Source organism: Leucopleurus acutus (assembly GCF_964270905.1).
Source record: "Leucopleurus acutus genome assembly, chromosome: 13".
Taxonomy (NCBI): domain Eukaryota; kingdom Metazoa; phylum Chordata; class Mammalia; order Artiodactyla; family Delphinidae; genus Leucopleurus; species Leucopleurus acutus.
Window position 1 is genome coordinate 48,209,715 of NC_139155.1, and position 26,345 is coordinate 48,236,059.

Here is a 26,345-nt window from a genome sequence, read left to right on the forward strand (position 1 = left end):
TACAAAACGAACAATTACCCTGGAAAAATGTAGCCTATTGTACAGTCCCAGATGCTAAATCTCAGAAGTTTCTTTTCTTTCTTTTTTTTTAATCCCACATTATATTCCTCCAAGTGTGCTGCTGTAGTTTACAAAGAGCCATTTCTAGACAGGCCTAAGCCTTGAAAATAAATTTTAAAAAGAGAGCACATAACTCATTGACCTCATTTGAAGTACTGCCCTTGCCTTCAGCAGTTCCTGTCCTTCCCCAAGGCTTCGGCAAATGGTATGCAACAGCAAAATAAACCCTGACCTAATTGCCAGGAGAGAGCTGCCAACCTTCCCTCAAACACAAAGACAAGCATGGTAACTTGAAAGTCCTACCTCTTTGGCTTTCTGCTTTAATCTCAGCTGTTCTGGATCTTCTTTATTGGAACGACTCTATCAAAGGAAAAGAAAATTTTAATAGAAATTACTAGCATCTAAACACCATAGTTGCCGTTAAATATTTAATAAATGACAATTTTCTCTTGTGATTGAAAACCTTAGCTCCAGGGGAAAATGCCTCAATCCAGTCTCGTGCTCTCCGCCCCCCCCCCCCCCCTTCATCATCTGGGCTGGCTGCTGCAGTTCTAGCCCGGAGGAAGCTTATAGAGAAAATGATGCTAACAATGTCAGTCAGGTCCAGTTGAGGCATGACGTTGGTCTTGTTGGAACACTAAAAACTGAAAAATGGATGGTAGAGATGAAGGAAAAGAAAAGGATAACTGTTGGCTCAAATGAATGAAAACAATCAACATTGGTTAATCCTTAGGTGAAGCCATTTTGGTAAAAAATATGGTATTTCAAGGACTATTAGAAACAAGAACGTGATGAACTTTGAACCAAATTTCTCTCTCTTCAAAAGTGTAATTTTTTAAAATTAAGAAATACATCCCAATGTTTTCATTAGAGTATCTTATCATCTTTGGGTCCTCTATAGCACTTAACAGAATGCTATGCCCAAGAAAATGTTCAATAAATGTTTATTGAATGTCACTTTCCATACTGATTCAGTTTAACATTCAAAAAATGAATACTCTTACAGGACTGCTATGAGAAAAGAGCTACATTCTACATGTAATGCTCTGATGGAACCAAAGGTAAGGAAAGAACTATATTTCTGACACTACAGACATTTGTCCACTGAAAAATATGCTGCGGATAGGTGTATTCTTCTTCTTATTCTAATAAAGTTACCTAACTCCTTATAAATCTGAATATTCCATAACATTCAATAGCAGCTAACTAAAGATAGCTAACAAAATAAAAGCAAAAAGTATTTTCCTATTTACTTAGTTTAACTGATAACGTTTTTACTGATTTATCAGTACTTCTGTTAAAGGAAAACACAAGGAAGAAACTGTTTATATCTGAGTGCCTTCTAATTTTAAACACCTTAATTAAATACCTACATAAGATTCTACCGAAAGCTAATACATTTTTTCTTAATTTTGTCTCCAATCTAATAAAACAACTTCACTCTAGCCCAAACTAAGAAAACTCCCTTGTTATTCTACTTATGTTAGGAGAGAATGAGTATATGTGTATTCACATAAAAATACGGGTGTATATGTATGTGTGTATGTATATGTGTGTGTATATAATTTTTGCCACAGTATAAAATGGGCACATTTGGGTATCAAGTCTTTGTCAGTCAACCAATATTTATTGACTATCCATAGTATATATTCTACTCTGTGTGCCTTTGTTCTAGGCCTTGGAGATATAGAAATGAGGTAACAAGACAAAGTCTCTGCCTTCAAGTAACTTACATTTTAAGAAGAGAAAAAATAATTTTATAGAAATTAAACACAGTTGTGAAATGTAAAACATTTATGATGGGGAAAAATAAAAAACAATGACTGATAGTGATAAGTACTATAAATAAAATAAAATAGGATAATGTGATAGAAAGAGGGGCGTACTTCTGTAGCCAGAACGGGATGGAAGACATCTCTGAGGAGTGACAACTGAGTAGAGATCTGAATGAGAGGAAGGAGGCAGCCATATAAAGATCTGGGGGAAGAACACTCTTAAGCAGAAGGTGCAGTCACTGCAGAAGCCAAAAAATGGGAATATGGTTGGCATACTTGAGGAAAGAAAGAAGGCTGGTGTGGTTGGAGCATAAAGAAAAGTTGAGAGATAAGGCTGGAGACAATGTGCTGCCTTGTAGGTCATGATGAGGAGTTGGGCTTTGATTCTAGTTGTAAGAAAAAGCCACTGGAGGGTTTGGAGCACAGGTGTGAGATGCCACTGGCAGGACACTTTCGAAAGGTCACTCTGGCTGCCGTACAGACGATGCACTGTATGGATCCAAGACTGGAGGCACAGGCACACAGAGCAATTAGGAAGCTGTTCTAAAACAACTGCTGTAAATACAAGACTGAGAAAAAGATGAGGGCAACTTGAACCAGCATCATAGAATGCGATGATAAATAACTAGATTGAAATACATGTTGGGGGTAGAGCCAACCAGATTTATTGATGGATTGGATATAGGGTGTGAAGTAAAGAGAGGAATCAAGAATGATGCCTAGGATTGTGGCCTAAGTAACTGGAAGGATAGAAAATTCCAACTTCCCGAGAAGGTAAAGACCAGCGCAGATTTGGGGAAAGGGAACTCAGTGTTCAGTTTTAGATGCTTCATTAGTAGCCTAGGATACAAACTTGGAGAACAAAGAAAGGTCACTGTGACTGGAGCAGAATGAGTGAAGAAGGGAGGGACATGAGGAAAGTTCAGAGAGAGAGGTGGGTGCGTTTAAAAATTTGGTAGTAAGTTTGGATTTTATTTTAAGGCAAGAGGAAGTCACTGAAGGATTTTAAGCAACAGAGACACATATGATTTGTTACGAAAACACTATCCTGACAACAGTATGAAAAATGGATTGTAGAAGGAAAAGGACATTAGTTAGAAGACATTATAAAGGTCCAAGGGAAACATGACTCAGATCATCTGAGTGATGACAACAGTGATGAAGAGAAGGTGGATACATTTTGGGAACTGAATAGGAAAGTGAACTGGATGTAGGGAGAGAAAAGAGGAAAAGGAGTTAAAGATGACTCCTAGGTTTTTTTGGCTTGAACATCTGGGTGAATAATGATGTCATTTACTGAGTTAGAAAATCTGTAAGAGTAGAAGGTAAAACTACGAGAAAGTAAGAGCAACTATAATATACTACACCGGATAATAACTAAACAAGTATTTAAAGGTTTATAACCTTGTTTACAGCAGAGTAATTGGGAATAAAATACCAATAAACCACCTCGTTACATTGGCTGTGTGCTTGCTTATAATACTCAAGGGCTCGAGAAGGAGCATCTTCCTGTCCCAGCAGCCTTTCCCAGTGCAAGAGGGGTCAGAATGGGGACTGAGACCGTGGGACAGTGAGAAGCTGCACAGTGACAAGGTTGTGGTGCACAAGGTTGTGGAGGTCAAGAATGCAGGGTGATGAAGGGCTGGGGAAGACCCACCAAGGCATGGGCCAGTGGGCACGGCGGCCAATTACATGGGCAATGAAATGAGGGCAGGGGTAACAGTGGCAGCAGACAGAAGAGTCAGTCAGCATGGTTGCTTGGGAGATTAGTTACATTGTTCAAATAAATAGAGAACATAAGTAAATATATCGAGGATAATGAGAGTCAGGTTACTGACTTCAGAGTAAGTACTTATAAACATGGAAAGGTTAAAGCTAGGAAGAACCCTAAGATATCATGGAGATATTCATATAAATTTATAGTTTTATAATGTACACACACAGTAAAATAGTTATAGATCTATGTTTGTGTGTTTATATAGATATGTGTACATATCACATACCATACATGTTTCCTAGATCTGTCCATTTGACAGGCTCTACATGTAATGATACTCTCTTAGCAATGAGCACACTGTAGGCTCTAATCTTGATTTCTGGATATCACCCTCAACTAAAAAGTATATGGTTCCTTGATGAACTGACTGATTCCAGGGCTGGGAAAGGATGAGTAAAAGCTGGGCCTGGAGTATCCTGTGCCTGAAAGTAAGGACATGCTCAGTGAATGATGGAAACATGATTAAAGGACAGAAGTGCCAGCTGGAAGGGTCTCCCACTCAGGAGCAATTTGAGCAACAAAATAAATAATGATAGTAATGGGTTACAACCTGTTGCATCCAACAGAAATCCACGAGCACATGTTGATATAAATGAATGCATGAATGTATGAATGAATGAATGAGAGAGAGGAAAGCTCTTCCACAAAGTAGAGTACTAATAAACATAGACGAGATGATGAGAATAAAGAATCGCCATTTGGCAGCCATCAGAGGTATCTGATTCACAGGTATCATCTATGGATGCTAAAGGTGCTCTGTGGAGTTTGATGAGGTATGGGATATTAGTATAATGCTATAATACCTTCCTACAGAAAACTAATTGATTACAAAGGGGGAAAGGGAAACTTTAAAATGGAGAGAACTGATCAAGGTTGCCTTTTGATAGAATCAGCTGAGAAGAATGAAGCATCATTTCTATGCATTCCCACCAAGAATGCATGACCCAAGTCAAGTTGTAAGGAAGCATAAGATGAACCCAGGTTGAGAGTCACCCTACAGAAGGTAAGGCTTGTACTCTTGTACTCCTGAAACTTGTCAAAGACATGAAAGAAAAAGAGTGAGAAAATCTGACTGAAGGAATCTGATGACAACTGAATAGACACACATTCCTGAATGGGAAAATGGACCATGAAGGAAAAAGAGGCTTGAGATAGCTGGTTAAATCTGAATGGAGTCTGTGGATTAGATGGTAGTGTCATGTTATTCACGTCCTGACTTGGAAGCTTATACAGGAGAATGGCCTTGCTTTCACAAATACATGCCAGAATGTTTAGAAGTGATGAGACATCATGTCTGAAGCTTGCTTTCAAAAGGTTCAGAGAAAGACTAATTAGAGACAACAGTTCCACAACTTTGTGAATGTACGAGAAACCTCTGAATTCAAAGAAGAAAGAACAAAAGAAAGAAAATAATGATAACGGGAGTGTGCACCTGTGTACAGAAATGATGGAGATGGAGGAAATGCAGTAAAATGTTAAAAATGGGGAACCCCAACTGAAAAGGAGATGTATAGTTCTGGCAACTTTTCTGTAAGTATGAAATCATTTCAAAATAAATGAATTTTTAAAAAAGTGATTAGTATGTGACTAGGAACAAATATTCTAAAAGGGGAGGATTCCAGTAACATTGGAAATCAAAACTGAAGCGTTTAAAACAAAAAATAACACTAGTATCCAACGCTTAAGACTGCTCCCCAAGGCCTACAAAGAAATGTGCAGCAACAAAACGCAAACTATAATGGAACTAGTTCTCACTCCATCTGGCACTAATGGTCCAGGAAAATGCTTAAAGGAGGAAGAAAGCAAATCAATAATAGCCTTACCTGTTCTCTCTTTTAGTATCTCTCTAACCCATTCCTGCTCATCTTCTATTTTGTTTCATATAATCCTAATTATTCCTAATTTTTACCTATAACATTCATGTCCACTTTCCAAATTTTCCTCTCTCAACTTCAACTTGGCACATATTAAATCATATCCCTGAAAAGACCTTGAAAAATTTTAAAACATTTTTACTTGGGGAGGGGGAAGTGGTATGATGCTAGGCACCCAGGAATTGAGAATGAGGAGACAAAAGATTATGTCTCATTAAAGTAAATTAACTGAAAGCCACTGTACGACACCATCCTGTGGCTGTGAGAGAATTTATTAGTAATTTCATTTTAAGAAATCCTTCAGAGAAATCTAAAGGCCTAACAAAACCAAGATAGTCAACAAATGATAAAGCCAATTCTGACCTCCTTGCCAGGCCATGTTCACTCATAAATCACATAGGACCTTACCTTGGCTGCTTTAAGTAACATTTCTCTTTCTTCTACATCCTTTCTATGCTTCTCCAGTTGATCTAGCTTTTCAAGAAATTTGAGCTGTGATCTGGTGTCATTAGACAGGATGTAATTTTCACTTGCCTGGGGAAAAAAAAAGTTTTATGATGATCCTAGGCAACACATTCTACATTAAGTCTTGTTATAAATCAGCTAAAGACAGTAACACAAACATAGGGAACTAAATTTACAGGAGGTATTATGTTTATTTCTGTTAAGCAAACAACAAAAAAATAAGAACTTTAATCATCCTTAAAATTTGAGAGGTGATTAAGCATTGAAATTTCAAAGAGCTTTCCTAGTAAGTTTCATCCAGAGGGGAGGAAAAAGGAATTAAGCCAAGCAGATCCTAATAACTGGAAGTAGAAAGCAAGACAGTGCACCCTTTACCTATAATCTAAATCTTTTTATTTAAACTATCGTCCATCTCAGCAGACCTTAATGATTAATTAAATCGTAGGGCTGTGAAAGACAAAAAATAAGAAACAATCATCTCACTGAAAAATATACCTAAGATGAAAGTTATCACCCTTGTTTCTATTGTTGAATTGGTCTAACCATGCCAAGTGAAGGCAACTTCTACCAAACTACGACATAAGACAAAATGGCAAACATTAAAATCCTAAACCCTGTTGTAAGAATTTCCTTAAGTTATGGACTTGGGCAGAAACTATAGTCAAAGAAATTAAGTATACAATGTATAAATGAGAGTCATAACAGAGAAATATATTCATCTTCAATGTTCCATAAAATGATAAAATTTATACTGTTTCATTTATTCTGATATTCTACAGTGTAAAACAGTGCTTTACAATCTAAATATTTTGTAATTTTATCTGATATGACCACCTATCTCTCCTCCTTTAATACATGTATGCTTGTTGGGGGTGGGGTGACCTCCTGCCATCTACTCATTTCAGTAATTCAGACATCCAAGCTATAGGAGGGAGACTATAAAATAGGAAAACTGAATGTTTTTAAACATTTAGTCCAACGGTCAGTGCGTGGCTTGGAAATCTGGGTACAGCACCATTCCCATCTTTGTTTTATCCCATGCTTATGGTTGATTCAATTAACTGGGACTGAGAGATTTCATATGCCCAAGATTCTTTTTAAATTAAATTTTTATTGTTGGTATTTAACTAGATCCAAAGAGTATTACATAGAATAATGAACAAGGATGTATTAGTGCTACTTATTTTACTTTGTGTTTAATACAAAAAGAATTCTCAAATGTTTTTAAAGTTAAATAATACAAGATAGAATATGGAATACATTATAAGCCAACCATACAGGCATAAACATAATAACCAGTGGTTTCTTAAATACTTCATTTTTACCATTTTTGTGTTCATATACCCTGGAGATAATTTACTGACAGGATTTAATTTAAAAGGACAGCAAATGCTAAATTAAAAAGGCGCACAGACTTTCTAAATTTGAACCCAATCTCATTTCCATGCTAAGATTCCTTCTCTCTCTTCCAACTCAGTACAACTGCCTCTTGCTTAATGCATCCTTCCTTTACTCTTCCAGTCCTAAACAACTGAGTGTCTTCCCTACTTCTACTGAGTCTCCAACTTTATTTAAACAACAGTACCCCAATCTTATCATGATGCTTCCTATCTACCCAGCTGGTCTAACTGAAGTCTTCTTGCACCACAGAGTCAGGTGGTTTAGCAGTGAAAATATAAGGACTCAGACCAAACAATAACATCATCAAGTGAATCGCATCTAAAGAAAGTACTACAGCCCCTTTCAACTGGAAAACATGAAGTTTCTCCACAGCCACTGGCACGTAGAAGACTCTAACATATCTTCAGTGGGAAAAAACCTGGCAGCAAGATCAAAAGCTTTGTATCACATGTGTCACTTTCTACTTGTTTACTTAAATCTCAGTTTATGGACTATGATTAATTAGAGAATTATGTCTAACCAGGTGAAAGATTATCAAAAGTAGAGGGATTTCAAATGGAAAGAGATGGTGGGATTTTGCTTTTAATAAAAGTAGCTCACTTTTGTGAAATTCATGGAGTAAAATTTCCCATACTGTACAGATAAAAATAAATCCTATCAGGGATGAACTGAAATGTAAGGACAGGGCTCAATCTGTGACACAAAGATTATTACAATCAAAGTCTACAAAATAAGTATATAATTTTGCACTAGATCCAAATATAATTAAATGATTATTATTTCTGTTTAAAGAAGGATGATCGTGTAGCTGCTTTTCTATATGTGCAAATTCACACAGTGGCATTAGCTGTATTAAGGAGTAAGTGTGGGGAAAGGCGGACAGGGGAAAATCAATCAGGATAGGCAGTGTCAAGACAGAAGGTTAAGAAGGTGTTAGCTTTAAGCTATGTTACTGAGTTTCTAAGTGGGGTAGATACTATCCATTTTGCCTGGGGCAACTAAATCCTTGGAATATGTGTTATTGATATACACTAGAAGAACTACTCCACCTGAAGGCTATACATAATAGAGCTTTGGATGGCATTCTGGATAGTAAACATTACTTGGAAAAATTCTATTCCATACTAAATGCACATGCTACATTTTGTATAGAAACTGCCTACTGTAAATGAAAGTGCACTCATGTATATCTGAAACAACAGGGTGTTTGAGGCAGGAAAAGGGGAGAATCCAGATATGAAAAATTATAAGGCTCTTTAAAACGTTACAGTAAAAAGACAAAAAGGAAGACTAATCCCCCCACATCCCAAAAGTGAAGGTAAATTGTTATCAATTTAAATTAGGTTACTGCAAATTCAGGACGCTAATTGTAATCCCCAAGGTAACCATTAAGAAAATATCTAAAAAATACACACACACACACACACACACACACACACACACACACACACACGTGCAAAGGGAATCAAAACAATATACAACAATGAAAAAAATCAAACAAAAAAGAAGGCAGTAGTAAAGGAATGCCAAAAAAAGTCTTAAGACACACACAAAAACAGAAATAGCAGAAGTTAAGTTTTTCCTTAATCAGTAATTACTTTAAATGTGAATGGATTAAACTCCTCAATCAAAAGGTAGAGACTGACAGAATGGATAAAAAGCAAAATCCAACTGTATGCTGTCTACAAGATATTGGCTTTAGATAAAAGCACAAATAGGCTGCAAGTCAAAGGATGGAAAAAAAATATTCCATGCAAATAATAACCAAAAGAAAGCAGGGGTGGTTATACTAATATCAGCCAAGACAGACTTTGTGTCAAAAACTGTTAAAAGAGACAGGACATTATATACTGACAAAAGAGTCAATTCACCAAGGAGATATAACAAGAAGATATACACACTAGACAACAGAGCCCCCAAATATATGAAGCAAACACTGACAGAACTAAAGAGAAATAGTTTTACAATAGTAGTTGAAGTCTTCAATACCCTACTTTCAATACTGGATTGAATACCTATACAGAATATCAATATGGAAATAGAGGACCTAACACTATAAACCAACTAGATCTAACAGACATATATGAACACTCCTCCCCAACAACAGAATACACATTCTTCTCAAGTGCACATGGAACATTCTCCAAGACAGACCATATGTTAGGCCACAAAACAAGCCTCAATAAATTTAAAATGATTGAATTGTGCTAAGAATATTCTCTGACAACAATGGAATGAAGCTAGAAATCAACAACAGAATGAAAACTGGAAATTTCACGAATATGTGGAAATTAAACAACATACTCTCAAATAACCAATGAAATAAAGAGATCTCAAGGGAAATTAGAAAATACCTAAGAGATGAATGAAAACAAAAACACAATGTACCAAAACGTATAGAATGCAGCAAAAGCAGTGCTCAGAGAGAATTTTATAGCAATAAATAAATGCCTACATTAAAAGGGTAGATCTTAAATCAGTAACCAACCTTACATCTTCAGGAAACAAAATGAGAAATGAAAGTAGAATCATTACCACTGACCTTACAGAAATAAAAAGGATTATTAGAGAATACTATGAACAACTGTATGCCAACAAATTAAATAACCTAGAAGAAATGGATAAATTCCAGAAGCACACAAAAATAAATACTGATAGTAGGGGTTTTTTCACAGCTTTTTCTGATGATCATATATTTTTAAGTTAGTCCAGTAAATTCTCACAAAGATTTATACAAGTGAGGACCTCAGCAACTATAAATAGTTCTTCCAAAGTTCTAAATGAAGCAGAAAGGAGAGAAAACAGAATGATTTCCTCCAGGAAATTTACCGGTGGTAGAGTGGCTGATCTTCCCTAGATTGCTTTTAACCTATGTGTAGGAGATCATGACAATGACCATTCTTGCAAACTCAAAACCTTATAAGGTTACCCATATACCACATTGTACAAAATCTACCTATGAACATTTCTTGATATAGGGGGAAAAGGTTATCTTTTTCAACCCTCATTACCCAATACATTTGTTCTCCATCCAAACCATAATGCAAATAAATCTAATGCTTTCATCTTGATGATGGCAAGTGATTTGGTTCACACTACTAGGGATAAGATAGGCTATTCTTGCATTTAATTTTTTATAAAAGTGGTCAATATAAATAATGAGTGGCACCAATATTAGCACTCAATGCAATCATTTAACTTATTAAAAGGAACAGGAGTGCTAGCAGAGAACAGATCACTGAAGAGAACACAGCTATCCAACACATTATCCCTTCTAACATATCCTCCCTCCCAGTCAAGAGCTTTAGGAGGAGAAGCCTCAGGCAGAACAGATGCAAATTTCAATATACAGTGACATAGAAGCTTTGGATACCATTTGAAACCCTATTTTATTTGTCACGTAAGCGTATCTAAATAAGGCAAATTAGGAATGAGACTTTTATTTTCTACCAATATGAAATATGTCTCGACCATTTCCTTGAAAAAATATACTTAGAATATGAATCCATATCAAAAAACTACCTTTAACACAACAAAGAAGAGACAGAAGAGTTTGTTCTTCTTTAAGGATTTCCTTTACCTTGTAAGTTGTCATTCGATGCTGAGCGATTGTAGTCAGTTTTTCTAGAAGGCCTCGTAATCGCTCCTGTGTTGCATGGGAGATCAAGTTCACAGCATCAGAGTTAAGTTCTGTAATGTCATGCTTTTTACCTGTGGAAGCAGAGAAAATCCATTACGTGTTTTAGTAGTGGCTGATAATTGAAATAATTAGCACAGCAGGTATTCTGTTCCCCCTGGAAGTCATACCCATTATGAATAAAGGTTTGGAGATTATGATTTTCCTGGTAAAGTCACAACTTCAAAGATCTTAGACATTACATTAATAAAACCTAGCCTGAAGCCTCAGAAAATATAGACATTGTTTCACTTAGCCTCTAGACTCATTCTCCTTGCAAGGTCATTTATAGGACAAAGTTAATAAGAACACAAATCAAGTCTAGTGTTCAGGGAGGAAAATGGTATCTGCAGAAATCAGTGCTATATTCTGTTAATTTTAGTCATTAAAAAAATAGAAAATTACATTTTGCCGTTTGACACTGTTAACAATTTATGACATTTATTTCAGTTAATTCAGATTGTGAGTCTCTGTTAATAACTTGTCTGCATGACACACCTATACACCTTTTGTCCATTACCAATCATGCTTATTTTGCACTAACTCATGTTCCATAAGCTGACCTGGTAATTAATTTACAAGTTGAAATGGGTTCAAAGCCTCATCATTTTACCCATCAATTTGAAAAATTTCTCTTTCACTATATCTCTTTCCATAAATAAACCAAACTTCTATTCTTCCTTCTGCTAACTAGGAGGAAAGTTTCAAGAAAACAATTTGGACCACATACCCCAAAGCAGAAGCTCATTTATAAATCAACCTTATCAGTTTTTAAATAGTAATTCTCCAGCTCAGTGAAACTACCTGTATCATCAGAGACCTAACTCTAAAGATACAGGTAATTAGGTAATATCATTTAAATGAGCTTTTAAATAGTGCTATTGTGTTTGTTTTTAACATATGCATTTATAGAAATTTAAAATATATTATTGTTTGATTTTGCACTCTATCTGAAACATACTCATATACTCAAAGTGTGAATGAGTATTGCAAAAAACAAGCTTTAATTAAAAGCTAACAATTCTTAAACACATTCTTTGACATTATTCTATAACAAATGTTCAACTTAATTCAAAATGTGGGCTATAGTAAATCACACAGGAAAACGATATAAAATGATTCAGCTTCTCCTATAACAAACCTTCAAAACAAAGCAGTTCATTACTTTGTAGCAAAAATGAATTAATCACCAAGTTATGATTCAAGGGGGGGAAAAACACTGAAAAGTCAAATCTACTTTACTAAAACATCAGCATAAACAAATAGTGGGGGCCTTCTATAGAAGGAATAATGCAATTTCAAAACAATCCAGTGATTAAAATTATAATTAAACATAGAGTATATAGAGGATGACATGCCAGTTAATGCCTAAAGAAAGTGAACATTTAAGAATATATAGTGTTGGGCTTCCCTAGTGGCACAGTGGTTCAGAATCTGCCTGCTAATGCAGGGGATACGGGTTTGAGCCCTGGTCTGGGAGGATCCCACATGCCGCGGAGCAACTGGGCCCGTGAGCCACAACAACTGAGCCTGCGTGTCTGGAGCCTGTGCTCTGCAGCAAGAGAGGCCGCGACAGTGAGAGGCCTGCGCACCGTGATGAAGAGTGGTCCCCGCTTGCCACAACTACAGAAAGCCCTCACACAGAAACAAAGACCCAACACAGCCATAAATAAATAAATTAAAAAAAAAAAAAGAATATATAGTGTTTGGGGAGAAATTTTGAAAATAATTTCATATGTATTTATAAAACAGAAACCTACGCTAAAGAAATATCCATATTTTTAAAATACTAAAAATAAACAAGTACTGGGAGTTGCAATCAATTCCAGGGCTTAGTGAACAATCAAACATTCTAATATCTTCACTAAACTGATGATAAAACATAAGAGAGTTACAAGTTAAAGTCTCACTTTAAAATAAAACACTCCCTTTAGTAAAGTCACCATTGACTGTTTAAGGCAATCTAGTAGGTGTTTGCAAGCTTACTACGTGATTTTTACAGAATGTCTGTGCAATTTAATTTAGGTAATTAGCAAAAAAGGAAGAACATTGGCATGTTTACTCCCCTAACATATTCAAGTAAGAAAATCTTCCTCCCCCAATTCTTTGGGTTACTTTATAATTCCTGTTATTTAGAAATGGTCTTGGTTCTGATCTGTTCTGTAAACATGGAACATTTTATTGTACATGAAAAAATTTTATTGTATTAAATAAAAAACATTTTATTGTAAATTCCTAGAAATATATAACTCCATTCACTCTATGGTTTTTGTTTTTGTTTTAAAAGCTTAAGTAATTTAGAGGGAAGAAGTTTTGCAATTTTCCATCATATTAAATGACAAGTTGGTGTTTTATCATCAAGAACTGAAAATACAAAGAGTTCTCCCCAGAATTCTCCTTGAAAGCAGAGGTTAGCAAACTAAATCTGGTCTCTCTTTATAGATAAAGTTTGATGGCAATACAGTCTTTTCTATTTGTTCATATGCTGTCTACAGTTGCTTCTGTAACTTAACAGCAGAGGTAAGCAGTTGCAACACAGACTATATGGCCCACAAAGTGGCGAATATTTACGATCTGGTCCTTTGCAGGAAAAAAATATTGTCAATTCCTGTCCTAAATGATGGAAAATGCTCTGTCAAACTAAAAGTTTTCCTATCATATAATCAAGGTTTAAATCAAGCTAGAAATAAAATTTAGAAGGGGGGTAGGGAATTGCTAAAACTAAGTATGAATCTACTTCTACTCCACCAGTTCTAAATAATTATATGGCTAAAAGGAGTTAAAACACCAGTAAATTTCCCAAGCCATCACAGAAAGATATTTGCTTAGGCTTATTCCAAAATTAAGGAACCGTCTCCTATACAATACAAAACACAATGCAAGAAGAAAACGAAAGAGAAAGAAAGAGAGGGAGGGAGGGAAGGAGGAGGAGGAGGGAGAAATCAAACAAAACACAAGCAAACAGCAAACAAACATTTTACCATTAGCTCTTCTGAATTTCTATCCCTTTGAACTACTGTAAATTCTAGTTTTTTAAGATAAAAGAAGGATAACATATAACCAACTTAAATTAGAGGTGAAAAAAGTGATAATTTGAATAACGTACAGTAGGAGCTCACATATTTCTTTATTGAGTAATTGTGAAGTAATAGTAATGCATTTTGAACTCCTTAAATATATCATGGATGTATCAAAAATCTGAAACCTTCACATTTTTGTGTTAGGCCTTCAACACAGAATGTAAAGGTTCTTAGTCAAGCATACTAAAAGGTCACTGATACTGGCCCCTCAAATTGGACATGGGTGAAGGAAGAGAGCTAGAGGAGACTCCAATAAGTCCCTGTGTCAGGACACAAGAAGTGAGATAACTCACGTGCAACAATCTCTCTCCAATCTGTCTCTTTTTTCAGTTATCACTGCAAGTTTGGTATTAAACAACAACAAAAAAGCTGTTTGGCTCCAGAATAAAACTGGTATGTTCCCTTCCATTTCCTTTCACATACTTCAGGCCACCCAGCAACTACTCCTGGCCAGAGAGAACTCTGATATTCTAGTTCAGTTCTTTTACGGTAAGGATGGGTTTGAATTTCAGTGTTGAGATGAGGAAAAAGGGACTAACTCTCATTGGCTGTTTATTTCATAAAAACAAACTTGTAATAAGTTACATGCCTAAAGCCCAACCAAGGAAGAACAGCACAGAAAAAAATAGTATATCATAAGCATATATTCATTTTTTACACATCTATTCTCCCATTAAGATGAATAAAATATTAACGTCTATTATCTACACCAGAAACCATAGGTTACATGATTTAAGTTACATTAATAACTTTTAAAATAAAATACTTTTTTCTATAACACCCATGAAATCTTGATTACTTCCAGAGCCTTTTTTAAGCCTCAGAATTCCCAGAAAAACCAACCCAGGCTATCTCTTTTGATAACATTTTCCTTGTAAGAGACAGTCCTATCAGGTCAATAATCATACTTACCAATGTCTAAAATTCTCTTTTGTAGAGGTCCAATGAAAAGAAACGGTTCATCTTTACATGACTGAACAAGTGTGCCAACCAATTCAGAGTTTGTTGCTAAGATGCAGGCATTTTCTTCACTGAGGTTGACCCCTGCCATGGAAGTCACATCATTGATGTCATCTTCATCTCTAATAGAAAAAAAAAGAAAGCTTTCAGTGGTTGTGGTATGTGAATGAGTGATTTAAGACAGCAAAGAATTATAGATCTCTCCTTATAACTAAAGACATTATTTTACTCAATTTATCCAAGCAAGAGAAGTAAAGCATGGCTATCTTTCCCTGTCAGCCTTTAAAATTCACTGGTGTTTCTAACCACTAGTGTACATTTAATATCAGAAAGATGAATCAGAAGCAACTTTTGTCTCCTAGTGCCCATCTCTCCCACTCTCAGTTTAGTAAATAAGATGGTCTAAGAGGGATTTGGAAGTTATACTAAGTTATCCACAAATTGCGGGTAATGAAAGAATGAAATAAAAACAGACTTCTTTGTTTTCATCCAAGATGATTTTAAAACCCCTCAGATATCCCCAGTGCAGTCCACTGTTCCACTGAGGAGGAGAAATCCCCCAATCCCGAAAGGTCCATACCCATGTAAAAGCCCTTGAGAAGAAGCTTTCTAGACTAGCTATTCTGAAACCATATGGTTAAAAGTAGTTTTGTTTTTCTGCTTCAGACTTTTGGTGTGCTCCACCTGTACCAATTGAATTCATTAAACCACCTCCTCAAGCAAGTGGCTGCAAAGGGCTTATATTTAAAATATAAAATTATTTTATACACACATATGCAAAAGACATACATATAAAAACACAAAATATGTTTGAGCTCCTTGCATTGTTCCAGCAAAATTAAATAGTTGCTTTTATCTAACAGAATTGCTACATGGCTACAGTACTAAGATGAGTATATATGTTTCAGGATAGAGAAGTGAGAGACAAAAACCTAAAATTCCCTTACGGCATTCTTAACACCCTGTAATAACAAGCATGTTACTGATCATAACTCATGTACCAATGCATAACATAATTTACACAAACATGATTTTATAAAAAACATATTGTTTCTATTTATTGCATGGGCCGAAAGATATATCATGTGGTTTCATGTCAACAGATTTAAATTATGAACCTCCTTGTGGTAATGCATTTATGCACAAAAAAGGGAAATAAAGTATAACTGTCAAGCGCTCAAGATACGAAGGCCTCTGGTGTTCAGCTTTAAAAAGCAGCATGTTAGGAGTGAGAGGGAAAGAGCCCCTACTCACACAGGTATGAGAGATTCAAACTAAATGAAAGAAAGTTAAGTGCTGGACATAGCAGTTGCAAGTGGAGAGAAAGAACAAAGGTCTCACAATCTGAACACTATATTTAAAGACCTAACATTAAAAGGTGTGTCTGTGTAATGGAGAAAAGAAAAAAATTTTAATTAGTATCTCAAATCAACCAAATGAAACACGCAATATAAATAAACTGTATGGGGACTTCCCTGGTGGTCCAGTGGATAAGACTCCATGCTCCCAATGCAGGGGGCCTAGGTTTGAACCCTGGTCAGGGAACTAGAGCCCACATGCCACAACTTAAAGAGCCCACATGCCGCAACTAAAGATCCTGCATGCCGCAATGAAGATCCCACATGTTGCAACTAAGACCTGGCACAGTCAAATACATAAATATTAAAAATAATAATAATAATCTATATGAAAATGGTTGGACTCCACCTCATCAAATGTCACAGAGGTTCTGTCAGAGGGATGGTATGAGAATGGTTCTAAGAATCAATTTACCAACTATGAAAACAAAGAAGTATTCCAGAAACATCTAAACATTTAAAGTCTAAAGTGTAAGACGTAGAGAATGGACATGAGGACATAGGGAGGGGGAAGGGTAAGCTGGGATGAAGTGAGAGAGTGGCAGGGACATATATACACTACCAAATGTAAAATAGCTAGCTAGTGGGAAGCAGCCGCATAGCACAGGGAGATCAGCTCAGTGCTTTGTGACCACCTAGAGGGGTGGGATAGGGAGGGTGGGAGGGAGATGCAAGACGGAGGAGATATGGGGATATATGTATATGTATAGCTGATTCACTTTGTTATACAGCAGAAACTAACACACCATTGTAAAGCAATTATACTCCAATAAAGATGTCAAAAAAAATAAATAAAATCTAAAGCATAAGAATAGTAGAAACCATAAACCTAAAGATGGACCAAGGTCTGAGTAAAAAAAGTATTTTAAAAGGTCTGAGTAAAAAATATTAAAAAAAACCCCAAGTATCAAGAAAATGAAAAGACAAGCCACACAATGGGAGAAAATATTTGTAAAAGACATATCTGATAAAGGACTGTTATTCAAAACATATAAAGAACTCTTAAAACTCAACAATATGAAAACAAACAGATTAAAAAATGGGGCAAAGACCTAACAGACACCTCACCAAAAAGATGTGCAGATGGCAAACAAGCACATGAAAAGATTTTCCACATCCTATGTCATCAGGGAAATGCAGATTAAAACAATGAGATACCATTACACGCCTATCAGAATGGCCAAAATCCTGAACACCGACAGCACCAAATGCTGATGAGGGTGTGGAGCAACAGGAACTCTCATTCATTGCTGGTAGGAATGTAAAATGGTACAGCTACTATGAAAGACAGTTTGGCAGTTTATTACAAAACTGAACATACTCTTACCATATGATCCAGCAGTTAAACTTCTTAGTACCAACCCAAAGGAGCTGAAAATTTATGTCCACACAAAAACCTGTACATGGATATTTATAGCACATATACTCTTAATTGTCAAAACTTGGAAACAACCAAGATGTCATTCAGCAGGTGATTGGATAAATAAACTGTGGTAAATCTAAACAATGGAATATTATTGAGTCCTAAAAAGAAATGGTATCATACCATGAAAAGACTAGAGGAACCTTAAATGTACATTATTAAGTGAAGTAAGCCAATCTGAAAAGGCTACATACTGATGATTCCAGCTATATGACATTCTGGAAAATGCAAATTATGGAGACAATAAAATGACCAGCGGTTGCCAGGGGTTAGCAGAGAGGGATGAATATACAGAAAACAGAGGACTTCTAGGACCGTGAAATATATAGTATCTGTATGATACTATAATGGTCAATACATGTCATTACACATTTGTCAAAACCCACAGAATGTACCACACACCGAGTGAACTGTAAGGTAAACTATGAACTTTGGGTGATAATGATGTCTCGATACAGGTTCATCAATTGTAACAAACAGACCACTCTGGTGGGGGATGTGGATAATGGGTGAGGCTGTGCATGTGCTGCCATTTTCTACAACGTCCAAATCAATTTTTTGCTATGAACCGAAAACTACTCTAAGAAACAGTCTATTTAAAACAAAAAGGCCAAGTACAAATCGATGAAAAGTCAGGTCACTCCAAAAGAGAATACCAACCAGTTACTTAACACCTTTAGGACTCAAATTTTTCTTCCTTTAAAAAATGAATAACTTAGATTAGGTATTTTCTAAGGTCACTCTCAGCCACTTAAAAGAATGAGGCAGCTCTCTTTGGCCAGGCACAGAACAAATGCCAAGGTGTATTGTGAAGTGGGAAAAAAACTAAACAAAACATAACAAGGTATAGAACAGACTGCACCTTGAAAAAAATACACACACACACACACACACACACGGGCATAACATATCTCTGGATGCACAAGAAATTCTCCTCTGGAGAGGGAAACAGGGAAGCATGGATAGGAAGAAGATCTCATTTACACCACACCATACTCCTTTCTACCCTTTGAATGTTGTAGTATATACACAGATTACCCAATCAAATGGTTAGTGATATTTAAAAAAATAATATATAAACAAACAGAGAAAGAAAACTGGAGACAGAAAAATATTATGAAGTTTAGACATATGGCCTCATCTTTCCTTTAAAAAAAAATCAGAATTGTACAAGGTACACAGCACATGGCCTTTACACACATGCACACAACACTGATTGTTCACAATCTCAGCTGTTTGCCAGGTACACAGGCCCTGTAAACTGCACCCTGCTTCCATAGGTGAGGTCCCACATAGCCCCTGCTGAAATCTCACATACAGACTGGAGAGACCAGTACCAAGCCTCCTTACTACCAGTACCATGCACAGTACTAGAACTGAACAGAACTCAATGTTCAATGAGGAGACTGTCCCATGTCTTTTAGAATCTTCTTGCAGCCTTTCTCTGAACTAAGAAGGGAGCTAAACACCCAATAAGATTTGTTCTTGCCTACCCACCCACCCAATTTGGCCCCAAGCTGAACACAGCTCCCTCTACTTCAGCTGCCAGTTGCTATGGTTACAGAGGGCAGCAGGAATAGAGGAAGACCCCTACTGAGGGAAGAGGAAAAGGTACCACAATAAACAGTACCCGAACCACTTAAGACTTCCTCTAAGAAAGGAGCCAGACTAAAGGAAAGCAAAGACAACACAATGTTGTAGCAGCATTATTGATAAGGCTAAATATTGTAAGATAGGCCAAGAGTAATAAAGGCTTTGATGCTGAGGCGTATTTGTGATTCTGGGTTGGCTCAATTTTAAAGGAAAAGAAAGTGAGAACCTCCAAATCGCATCTTCAAGTCTTCTGGTCTAATGCAGTATGTCTTTTAATGAAGGTGCTGTGAAAGATAACCTGTTTCATTTTAAAAGACATACAAAAAGGAAATTTAATAGTGCCTCAGTAGAAAAAGGCTTCCAACTCAAGATTCTGTGGAGAGTAATAGGTTAATATGCAAAAATTAAAGTAGCATTACCCAATTATCATTAATACCTTGCATTTTGGTTTCTGAAACTGATCTAATTCTTCAGCTTTTTATAAAGTTAACCATTGCTTGTACCTACTTTCTTAAATCTCTTCTACCCTCTTAAGATCTATAATAGCACCAGACTAATTTTTCTACAGTAGAGAAAATCACATTAGTTTCCTATTCAAAAACATTTCATGGGGCTTCCCTGGTGGCGCAGTGGTTGAGAGTCCGCCTGCTGATGCAGGGGACACGGGTTCATGCCCTGGTCTGGGAAGATCCCACATGCCACGGAGCGGCTGGGCCCGTGACCCATGGCTGCTGAGCCTGCGCGTCCAGAGCCTGTGCTCCGCAATGGGACAAGCCACAACAGTGAGAGGCCCGCGTACCGCAAAAAAACCAAAAACCAAAACACAAACATTTCATGATCCTATGAGCTCAACCTGATATGCAAGGCCTTCCAAGTAATGACCTTAACTTAGCACTCTTACCTCCCATTCCTCACCATAAAATAGCTCCTACTGATTCTGGCTTTCCTGTTCTAGTCTTTAGCTCCTCTTGCTTTATTATCTTTCAGCTGTCAGTGCCTTATCTATATTCCAGACCTACTTCAAATGCCTACTTTGGAAATGTTGGTTTAACTTATCTTTATACTTTTAAAGCATCTGTCCAATTGCTACATCTTTTGAACTTCCAAGGGTACATTTTGTCTCTGTTATGGTAGGTCTTACTCTGTCTTCCAATAGTCAACTATTTGCCTTATACTTCAACCAGACTAATTTTATTGATCATATTAATCACTCTCATCACCTATCGTTTCTAGCAGAGTAGTCATAAATGGTACTTAAATATTTGAGGAATTTGTATGTGCTCAGAACAGCATGCTGTTTATCTGTGACAATGTATTGGGAAGTAGAAGAATGGTGGGTAAAAAAGATGAGTCAAACTGCCTACCGTGAAATCCTGACTCTGCCACTTACTGTCTATATGAAATAAAGCAAATTAATTAACCTCTCTAGGCCTGCATCATCAGTAAAATGGAGACAATAACAATCGCCACATCTGAGACTGAGGATTGAAGGAAGCAATCATATCATGAAAAAAGGAGTCCCTTTAATATATAAAGAGCTCCTACCAATAACTAAGGAAAAGACCTAAAATCCAATGGAAAAATGTACAAAACATAGAAATCTTCAGTTAATGAAAAATTTTAAATGACTCAAATATAAGATGTTTTACCCTACTCATATAAGAAAAATTTAAGATACAATTTTTCCCTGTTAGATTGGTAAGTTCACGAGAACATGTGGAAATATGATACTTTAAGCTTTGTTGCTCAGAGTATAATTTGTTAAGCCAACTCCACTGAGGGTTGACATTATCTAATTTAAAATGAATAAACTGCTCTTTCTAGGAATTATGTGAAACGATAGTCATTGCAACTCTGTTTTCTGAGTACAAAACACTGGAAACAACCTACCTAAATATCTATCATTATGTAACTTTGTTTAGAACATCAAATCACAATGATTATATACTGATATAGAATAATCTGCAAGATTTATTACTACTAAGTTGTAAATATCAAAATGGGTTGGCCAAAAAGTTCATTTGGGTTTTTCCATTACATCTTACGGAAAAACCCGAACAAACTTTGTGGCCAACCCAATAAAACATCATATATTGTATACTGCCATCTATGTTGAAAAGATTCTATCTAGAGAGATATGCAAGAAATTGATAACAGTGGTTGGCTCTAGGCTGAGAACCTGGGTAGCAGAGGGAAAATGATGCAAGAGAGAACCTTATTTTTTTCCCACTGTATATCCTTTTGTTCCTTTCGAATGCTATACAAAATGTATGTATTATCTAGTCAAATAAATAAATAATTCACTTAAAAGGTATAAACAAAAAATTTTTATTTTAAGAAGATCAAGTTCTTCCTTTAGGTTACTAATCCCTGGTTAAATAAGGTTACCTTCAATATTCTTTTTTCACCACCCTTGGGCATAACCTCGCTACGTTACCACAGCCAGCTTACAAACGCTGCTTTCTTCCTTCTATGACTTTTTTAAAGGTATCTTTCCTCATGGGAAATTCCCTTTCCTCTTTTTAACTCAAACACAGCATAGGATATTGCAGTATTTCTCAAACTTCAGTGATTGTAGGAACTACTTACGAGTATATTCCTTTGCAGTTCATTCAGCATGTAAGCACAAAGATAATTTTTCCTAAATCGCATTTTACTACGAAAAAATCTGCCTAAAAACTATGAAAGACTTCACAATCTCATCTCTAAGTCTTCATTCATGTAATTTCGCTGTGAGGAATGTTTAAGAACCTAATTTCTAACAAGATTTAGCATAAAGCAACTCCTTCAAGAAGATTTTTTTGTTGTTGAATTTTAACCCTAGATTTAGAGTTTATCTGGGCACAGCTCAGAAGGATGTTTCTTCCGTCTCCTGACTTTCCAAGATTTTGTCACCAGAGACTGTTTTCTCTCTCTTTAAGTCCTTACTTGAATGATTAATCATCTATATTATGTCATACTCTATATAACAAGTATATATCACTGATACACTTGTATATATAAGGACAGACTCTTAATAAATACATAATGAAACAATTAATTACATATGAAGCAAGGTAGAGCACATGTTTAATCTACACTAGAGAATCTGATTCCTGCAATATGAAAAAATGGGACATTAAAGTTGGTGGAATAATATTATCTGTGCAAACGGCATGTAACCTTGTCCTATATTATTTTCTAAGTGTCTTTTAAAGCAAATTTTAAAAAAACCTCTTAATTCCTAGCTGGTAAAATACCTTCTAAGTTATGTAAGTATATATTAATATACATATATATATTATTCATCCATAAATATTTTATAATTTCTCTCTAAAATATAAGAACTCTAAACGAAGACCTTAACCATAAGGCATTATCACCTCTTCAAAAAATCAACAATAATTCCTTATTATCATCAAATAGCCAGTCTGTTTAAATAGAGTTAACTCTACAAACATGCACAGGTACTGTAATATTTATCACTTCTGATTCTGAAGTACGAAGAATAAAACACAAATCTCTGGCACCCTCTGGTGTTTAAACACTATATAGCTTCCCTTATTCATCCCAGATGTACTGACAAGCACAACAGAAAATATGATTTACACTGGGAAAAAGTCACAAAAATGTTCTTTTCAGTTAAACAGGTAGTTATGAAAATACAGGCAGATATCACTCTATGTTATTAAACCTCATCCAGTTAAGACAGGATCTAATGCCATACACTATTACCTCCTCTTATTTATTAACAAGAGTCAATATTAAGGGTCTATTTTAAGCTTCATTTTAACAATAACTAAAGTGATCTTAAGTATCCAAGAAAGAAAACTGAAAGACATTACTATAAAAAGATATGCATAAAACCACATATAACCCAAATAACTAGAACATATTATACGAAAATGAAAAGTGTATCTTTGTGCAAAAATAAAATATATCTTAAAAATAGATTATATCTAAGATTATAGATAATCCTATTCTCTTTTTCAAAATTCATTATTTCAACAAATTTCTGAATGCTTATTATGAACAAGGCATTGTTCTAAATGTTAGGTATACAATGGTAAAGTTATTGTAAACTCTCAGAGATTTAAAAAGGAGTGGGGCGCATAAAGAAGGGTAAATAAATGAATAGGGTAACTTTAGATAGTGCCTCAAGACAGCAGATATGACTGAAAAAGGAATAAAGAGAGAGGATTTATCTAAACAGATATAAAAACATATAATGAAAGATAACTGAAAATGCAAAAATATTAACACAGAAATAAAACAAAAACAGCACTAAAATGAAAATCTAGAAATGTACCCTTGTATAACTGAGAATTTACTAAAAGGTAAAGTAGCATTTCAAATCAGAAAAGTAAGGATGATGAAATCTTCAGTAACTGTTGTTAAGATGAGCAACCCAACTGGGAAAAGGTAATTTCTGTTTAAGCTATTTACAAAGATAGAATCAAGAATTACTGAAGATTTTGTAAAGGTCTATTGCATATATGAGGTGTGTATAGATAACTTGGAAGAAAATATAGGAGCACATCATTATGAGCTAAGGATAGGGAAAGATTTTTTAAAATAATGCAAAAGTCAAAAGCTATAAAGGAAGAGACTAATAAAGTTAATACTGTGATTTAAAATCTTCAAATAACAAGACACTAAAAACAAAATTACAAGTTAAACAAAAGATTGGGAGAAAAATATTTATAACATACACAATGAAGATCTACTCTCAGGAATTCCCTCGCGGTCCAGTGGTTAGGACTTTGTGTTTTCACTTCTGAGGGCCCGGGTTCAATCCCTGGTTGGGGAAATAAGATCCCACAGGCCACACAGCACGGCCAGGAAAAAAAACCAAAAACTATTTTCCAATATACAAGTTTAGAAAGCAATAAGCACTCAATAGCTAAATGAGCAAAAGTAGTAAGCTAGAAACTACCTAAAGAAAATACTAATGGTGACACTTTTGCTTCAGGCATTAACTGGACTAGATTTACCCATGAGAAATTACATGACATTCTTCTAATTTAGACCAGCTTATTTTCATTCCAGTGTTGGATGCACAGAAGTTGTCAAAAAGGTGTCAGTAAAAATAAACACTGAGCACCTTCTAAAAGTAGAACTGCCTCAGGGGCAAATGCCTGTGGCTAGCACTAGTTTTCAGGCCTCTGTTAAAGTGGAGAAACTCTTAAGTCAGGTTCTCTAGAACAGGTACTAACATGGTCCCAAGTCAATAGTCATCCCTGGTTCCTATGGGACACAGTCACAAATCTTCTTTGGAGTAAAGCAAACTCAATTTGGGTCACCAGATTTAATCTGATTTACCCATCCACTGAGGTTTTAAATTCAGCAATTACATTTTTCACTTCTAAATGTCCTATTTGGTTCTTTATCAAATCTTTGTATTCATTTTTTAATAGATAATTGTTACTTGCTCATTTTTTTGTGATTCCACATTTTATTTTTAACGGTACGCAGGCCTCTCACTGCTGTGGCCTCTCCTGTTGCGGAGCACAGGCTCCGTATGTGCAGGCTCAGTGGCCATGGCTCATGGGCCCAGCCGCTCCACGGCATGTGGGATCTTCCCGGGTCGGCATGAACCCACGTCCCCTGCATCAGCAGGCGGGCTCTCAACCACTGCGCCACCAGGGAAGCCCTATGAGAGTTTTTAGTACTGAATATTTGATCACCCAATGTTTGAAGTCAGTGGCATTCCAATTGTGTTGATGTTTCCTTTGCTTGGGGTGGCCTTTCCTTGTAGGCTTTATCTTTGAAAGTGAACACATGCATACATACCAGAAAAGAATGAAATGACATTATTAAAGTGCTGGAAGCAAAAAAAGAAAAGCCAACCTATAATTCTAATCTCACTCCTGACATCACTGTCTACATAAACAACCTAATTTAAAAATTATCAGAAATAAGAACTTAACAAGGGGGTTGGCATATAATTTTTTTTAAAAAAGCAACCTAGGGAATTCCCTGGTGGTCCAGTGGTTAAGACGTGGGCTTTCACTGCTGTGGGCCCAGGTTCAATCCCTGGTTGGGGAACTAAGATCCCACAAGCTGTGCGGCGTGGCCAAAAATAAATATAAATAAATAAAAAGCAACCTACATTTCTATATACTAGGAACAGAAAAGGCAATTACCAAAAATTTTACCTATAATAGCAACAAAAAGGTGCCTAGGAATAAACCTAACAGATAAACAAAACAAATGGTGTACAACCTGTATAGATAAAATTATATCACTTTACTGAAAGATGTTAAAGAAAGCATGCATAAATGGAGACATAAATCATGTTCATAGATAGAAGGTTCAAAATTATAAAGAAATCAGCTGAAGGACAATGGACCTATAGGCTCAAGGCCATGTTGGTCAAATTCTAACAGGTTTTTTGTGGAATTTAAACTGATGCCTAAATTTATATGAACAGCAAAATCCCAAGAATGGCAAAAAAAATCAAGAAGAGCAGGGGAAGCAGGTATGAAAGTGGAGGAAGGAGGGTGTAAAAGTAGAGGAAGGAGAGGAAATAAAAAAATAAAGAGGGATAGGTAGGAGACATGCCTTAACAGAGGTAAAATTTATTTTGAAGTTATAGTAAATTGAGCAGTATGCTATTGGAAATAAATTAAACAGTAAGATAAAATAGATATTTTAAAAAAAGATTAACAGAATAGATAAGCCCAGAAAAGACCGTGCCTATACAGGCACACCTCCTTTTATTGCACTTCACTTTATTGTGCTTCGAGATAATGTGTTTTTTACAAATTGAAGGTCTGTGGCAACCCGGTGGTCAAGCAAGTCTACCAGCGCCAGTTTTCCAATAGCATTTGCTCATTTCGTGACTCTTCGTCACATTTTGTCAGTTCCTGCAATATTTCAAACTTTTTCATTATTATTTTATTTGTTATGGTGATCTGTGAT

General features: G+C 35.8%; 1 protein-coding gene across 1 annotated transcript in view; it reads right to left on the reverse strand.

The window, feature by feature from the left end:
- The window catches only part of TAF4B (TATA-box binding protein associated factor 4b), a gene marked incomplete at its 5' end in the record, with an annotated part of 111,714 nt that overhangs the window by 44,411 nt on the left and 40,958 nt on the right, over positions 1 to 26,345 (reverse strand). The window contains 4 exons of the mRNA XM_082852655.1: positions 364 to 420; positions 5,895 to 6,020; positions 10,933 to 11,063; positions 15,021 to 15,190. Of these exons, the coding sequence (XP_082708781.1) occupies positions 364 to 420; positions 5,895 to 6,020; positions 10,933 to 11,063; positions 15,021 to 15,190 (484 nt within the window). The remainder of the gene's footprint in view (positions 1 to 363; positions 421 to 5,894; positions 6,021 to 10,932; positions 11,064 to 15,020; positions 15,191 to 26,345) is intronic.